Below are 6,229 nucleotides of genomic sequence, written 5' to 3' on the forward strand. Positions count from 1 at the left end.
GTTTGTTACGAAACTGATGACATAAGGCATTATACACAACAAAATAAAAATATTATATGAATAAAACTATTGTTTTTTTTATTTAATGAGACACAAATTAAAATTTTAAAGATTCAATCGTTGGATTAACAGATTATAAATGTAAGAAGAAAACATAACAAAGTGACAATATTAACAATATAATAATGCTAGTTCGTAACGTAATAAACTTATATTTCTAAAGATCACTAAGTTAATGATAAAATTAAATCCACTTTAAAATATATCAAAATTTGAGTCGTTATCACGGGAATTAAGTTTAATTCTTTGTAAGTGTTTATTCCGCATATCTTCATATTTCATAAGATTGTTCTGTTTAAGACGTTCTCTATATCTTTATTGTCTTTCAGCATTTGATATAGGAGCCATGACGCTTAGTGATAGGTATTTAATAATACTTCATGTATATTGTTTAGATCTTTAAGAACGCTAGTACATAACGTATTTGTTTTTAAATAAAAGCCTCACCCGCTTGAGCTACATATTTATTAATTCACTATCTCCAGAGAAATAAATAGTAATTACAAAATCACAACTAATTTCAGGAAGAATAAAAAAATGTTTTTTACTAAATCGGTTAAGCCGTTTCTGAGATAAGCGTGCACAAACACATTAGACAAACAAGCAAACAAGCAAACAAGCAAAAAATTATTTTTGGTCACTTTACGTTATCAAAAGTCACCAATTATTTTTTTCATATGCCAGCAATTTATTTTCCGATCTTCCGATGGTAACGTAATTATGAACTAGTCTTCATATTTTCTCAGTTTCGTTACGTAACGAAATATAACAAAATTGAGAATAAAGTCTGAGAAATTCTAACCTTTTTAAATATTTGCTCATAAGCCACGTGTTGCATGTGCAAGCAATGAAGTTCTTTTTTGAGATTTTGTAAAAAGAAGCAAATAACATAAACAAGAAAACGAAATTATAGAATACTTACCAAAATAAAAGCCGTTTATAACCCTGAGATGTAATTTTAAGCATTCCCTATAAAACATTTGAACCCCTCAACTGCTGCGAGAACACTACTGGTTGTAGCTACGACAGCATTGACTTTTAGAATTATGGTGCCACAATAAAAACTAATATTAAATACCATCCAAAATAATTGCGTTCATATTTTAATTGTACGTTACTAGCCCTGAGTAACAAAAAGACAATATTTTGGGACAAATTTAGTTAATTAATATATATTATTTATTAAATAATGTATCAATAAAAGTAGTTCTATTTAATATTATGCATAAAGTAAAGTAATAGAAACATATCTGAAATCAAATAAAACCATAAATATTCGTAACAAACCAATTTTTAAAAAGTAAAGTGGTGAATGGGAATGGGAACACGAAAAATTGTATGGAAGCATTTTGAAAAGTTTTTTGCAACTAACAAAAAATACTATTATTAGCCTTAATACATTTAAAATATTACAAAAATCTATCTTTTTTTTTTCGCGGGTAGACTCAAAAGTGTATACACGTCTTTTTTATCTGCTCTTAAAAATCTTTTTTAATAAATTAGATTAATAATTGAATATATGTGTTAAGTTTTAAATACTGGTGCTTAAGTTGACTATAACTAACTTTCCAACACAAATTTACACTAGTTGACTCAATCATGGATACGCCTGTGGAACAGTTACTAAGAAATATGAACGAACTATCCTCCATGTTTTCTTCTCGCATGGGTGAGTTCGAAAAGAACTTATCTCAGCCTAGTTCAGCGGCCACAACTCCTTTACCTTGAAGGCTTTGACCGCAGATTATCATACATTTAAGACTTTTGTGTGGAAGACACTCGGCCTATTAAAGTCACAAGTTGAGTTGGTTATACGTAGTATAGACCGCTTGGAGACCCACTCGAGGCGAAAGGTGCTTTTGCTCCATGGAATTAAGGAGGAGAAGGATGAGGATATTTTGCAGAAGACAATAGAAATACTATCCAGACAAATGAAGTTGTCCGAAGTTAAGTCTACTTCTATTGAGTCTTGTCATAAACTTGGTACTAAGACAGATTCTGCCAGGCCTGTTATTATCAGATTTACCAGTCTAAAGATACGCTCCACCGTTTGGAATGCAAAAACATCATTAAAAGGCACTAAAATTACTATGACTGAATTTTTAACGAAATCGCGTCAGGAAGTGTTCTTAGCGGCCCGTAAACACTTCGGTATTAGAAAATGCTGGTCTGCCGACGGCATGATAGTAGTATTACTTAACAACAAATCACGAGTCAAGATTTCCTCTGTGCATGAACTTAATAGGTTAATAGACCAAAATCCACTTCTAAAGTCCACCGTCAATAACTAGCCGCATATCTTGTTTGTTTACACCACCTTAAATTAGTCGTCTTATATGTGATAACTTGTGTAGTCATCTATTCGTTAATCATTCTCACTTTTTTTTTTGTACTAATTGTAGGGTATATATTTTTTTTATTCTTAGTCGAAATATTTTTTTGTAGTACGTATGTTAAACTGTTTTGTTTTCCTAATAATTTCGTTTGTTTTACTTTGTAATTTACATCACGTATATTATATCTGACATGTGTCATTTTGTTATAGACTAGAAATCATACAGATAATATCGGTAGTTAAAAAGTTCATTGTCTTTGTGTATTACAGATTGTTTATGTATTATTTTTCTTAAGTCCTCTGGTAAATTGTAGTTTTATTTTTTTAATAATCTTTTATCTAATGTAATGTCTAGTGTATATAATTTTTTTTTTATAGTCAACTTGTGCACGTGGATTTTCTGTGTCATTCGTTATAGTTTAAATTATATTACATTCATATATATATTTTAATTTATTTATATATATATATATATAATATTTTTTGTATTTTTTTTATTTATAGTATTTTTATATAGTATATAATTATGGATATTGACGATGAATTCTTCTCTAGCTCATCTAGCGATAACTATGATAGTACTCATAGTAGTCACTCGTCTTTTTCAGATGCTGATACACTTGCTGACAAGCTGTCTAATATTTTCATCACTCCTTCCTCTCTATCCTTGGTGCATATAAACGCGCAGAGTATACCTGCTCACTATATCGATCTTCTCACATCCTTTGACTCCGGCATAGTCGATTGTATACTTATTTCTGAGACCTGGCTAAAACCATCCCTTTTGTCTTCTTGCTATTCCTTACCGGGTTATCAGTTATTCCGTCATGATCGCACTGAACGAGGAGGTGGTGGCGTTGGTATCTACCTTCGTAACCATATTCCCGCTAGTGTAGTCTCTTGCTCCGCTCCTGATCCTAATGGTTCTCTAGAATATCTTTTTTTAGAATTGATATTGCGTCACACCAAAGTTCTTGTTGGAGTCCTGTACTCCCCGAATGACCAAATCAATTACTTTAGCACTTTGGACAATATTCTTGAGAACCTCCGACCTCAATATGAACATGTCATATGTATGGGCGATTTAAATACCTGCCTGTTAAAAAATGATCGAAGGACTCACTTATTAAAAGATATAAATGATTCATATAATTTATTCCTCCTACCTATGTCTTCTCCCACCCATTATTTTCCTAACTGCAGGCCTTCCGTTATTGATCTTATTTCTGTCTCTAACACCACTTTCGTCACTTCTTATGGCCAAATGACCGCTCCTTTTTCCTTCCATGACCTAATCTATCTTTCCTATAAACTACGCCCACCTAGGGTTAAAGGTAAAATCCATTTTCAGCGCAATTTTAGGCATATGGACGTTGAACGCCTAAAGGATGATTTGAGGAACATCAACTGGTCTCCCATATTGTCTTCAAACAATATTGACTTTATGGTGGAATCATTAACTACTGAACTGATTAATATTTACAACAACTATGCCCCTGTAAGACCGGTTCGAATGAAGCATGCGCCTGCCCCCTGGTTAACACAAGTTATTAGGAACGCTATGGCCAAACGTGATAGGGCCAAGGCTAAAAACAAAAAATGTCCATCGCTAGAAAACCTAAGTGCGTATAAGAAGTTGAGAAACATCTGCAACAGGCTGTGTAGGGACGCCAAACGTCGCTACATCTATAAAACAATTCAGAATCTTTGTCAAGCACAAGTTTGGAGATTCTTGGAGTCGTTTGGTGTGGGCAAAAACATTGATACTCATCAACTCTCAGTAAATCTTCAGACTCTCAATAAATTTTTTGCAACTCCACCAGTTAATATAAATCCCCAGTTAAAATCTAAAACTCTTGCTTTTTTGTCTAATATTGACCCACGTGACTCAGTTTCCTTTTCTTTCAAAGCTGTTACAGAAGATGATGTCAAGAAGTATATTCACTCTATTTCCTCTAAAGCCTTCGGAAGTGACAATCTCAGTCTTGAGATGATTCTTCCCGTGTTGGAGAGCATTGCACCAGTGGTCACCCACATTTTTAACTTTTCACTGTCTCGCAATGTCTTTCCTTCACAGTGGAAGAGTGCTTTTGTCATCCCACTTCCCAAAATCTCTAACGCTTCCAATGTCACTGATTACCGTCCTATATCTATCCTTCCTGTTCTTTCTAAAGTTCTTGAATCCTTAGTCAACAACCAACTTTACTCTTTCCTCTCATCCAACAATCTTTTATGTCCTTCTCAGTCCGGCTTCCGTCCTTCTCACAGCACTGTAGGAGCACTGCTGAACATTACGGAGGATATTCGGTGTGCCATGGATAATACCAAACTCACTGTCATGGTTCTGCTGGATTTCAGCAGTGCTTTCAACTCTGTTGACCTCGATATACTTCTTGGCACTCTTCGGGCAGTCAATGTTTCCTTCGAAGCTGTTAGCTGGTTTCGTTCTTACCTCTTCGGACGCCGGCAATGTATAAAAGCAAACGATACCACGTCGTCATGGCTTGATCTCACTGCCGGCGTTCCCCAAGGCGGCGTTCTTTCCCCACTTCTTTTCTCTGTTTTTATTAACAACATCTCTAGAGTCATTACTTCTCCCTTCCATCTGTATGCGGATGATTTGCAACTTTATCGTCACTGTAGCTTAAATGATCTGCCTGTAGCTATTAAAGGTTTAAATAGCGATCTGTCTGCTATACAAACTTGGGCTGACTCTTTCGGCTTATTAATCAATCCAAAAAAATCCCAGGCAATTGTGATAGGTAGTAGCCGACTCAGATCTAAAATCAACTGGTATCTCGTCCCTGCGATTCAATACTCGGGAGTTACAATTCCTTTTTGCGAAAATGTTAGAAATTTAGGCCTTATAATGGATTCTAACCTCACCTGGGCACCCCATATTAATTCAATCAGCAAGCGCATGCATTTCTCTTATCATACTCTTAGGCGTCTCCAATACTTCCTTCCTCACAAAACCAAGATTATGCTAGCGCAATGTCTTCTGCTTCCAATACTCGACTATGCCGATGTTTGCTATTTGGATGTGACCGAGGAGCTACTTAACAAATTAGAGCGTCTTCAAAATCTGGCCATACGCTTTGTTTACGGCTTGCGTAAGTATGACCATGTCTCCCAATTTCGAGCTCAGCTTAATTGGCTCCCAATTCGCCTTCGCCGTGATATGCACATCCTTATATTCCTTTTTAAAATCCTGAATTACATGAATTATCCTGTTTACCTGCGCTCCCGCTTTAATCTGCTTCCCTGTCCCTCACGTTCTAGGCGTTCGTATGTCATTCCGATGTTGGACGTACCGAAGAGCAATACCAAATTCCTTCAAAAATCCTTTACTGTATATGCCGCATCCCTTTGGAACCAACTTCCCAATCCTATTCAGAAAAGCCATTCCCTAAATTCATTTAAATCCCAACTTAAAAAACATTTGCTCAAAAGTGAAAGTAATTTGACATAGCTTTAATCAGTGTTTCTAGTATATATTATATATATATGTGTATATGTATGTATGGGTATATATTATGTATGTATTATATATGTATGTATATGTATATATGGTCGATTTAGTAGTATATATAATTATATATTTATAACTTGTGTATGTATATATATATTGTAGCATGTATTATATATACGAGTATAATGGATTAGTGAATATATATATATTTTTCGGATATTTTTTTTTTGATTGCACTGTGTTCTTATTCCGCTGTTTGGCACTCATCCACTTCCATAGGTTGGTTGGAAGAGATTTCTTTCAGAAATAAGCCCGCCATTGTAAACATAAATTTTCAACTGTTTTTTTTTTACTATTTTCTT

General features: G+C 34.5%; 1 protein-coding gene across 1 annotated transcript; it reads left to right on the forward strand.

The window, feature by feature from the left end:
• Positions 1–2,921: 2,921 nt before the first annotated feature.
• On the forward strand, positions 2,922–5,867 carry LOC146533173 (uncharacterized). Its single transcript, XM_085196342.1, has one exon. The coding sequence runs from the start codon at positions 2,922–2,924 to the stop codon at positions 5,865–5,867; it is 2,946 nt and encodes a 981-aa protein (XP_085052468.1).
• Positions 5,868–6,229: the final 362 nt, after the last annotated feature.

The sequence above is a fragment of the Heliconius melpomene genome, chromosome 13, assembly GCF_056956725.1.
Source record: "Heliconius melpomene rosina isolate 202511_hmr_F chromosome 13, ASM5695672v1, whole genome shotgun sequence".
Classification (NCBI taxonomy): Eukaryota; Metazoa; Arthropoda; class Insecta; order Lepidoptera; family Nymphalidae; genus Heliconius; species Heliconius melpomene.

Bases quoted from the DNA above. Each gene is read 5' to 3' on its own strand.
- LOC146533173 (XM_085196342.1), top strand. From the start codon at position 2,922: ATGGATATTGACGATGAATTCTTCTCTAGCTCATCTAGCGATAACTAT.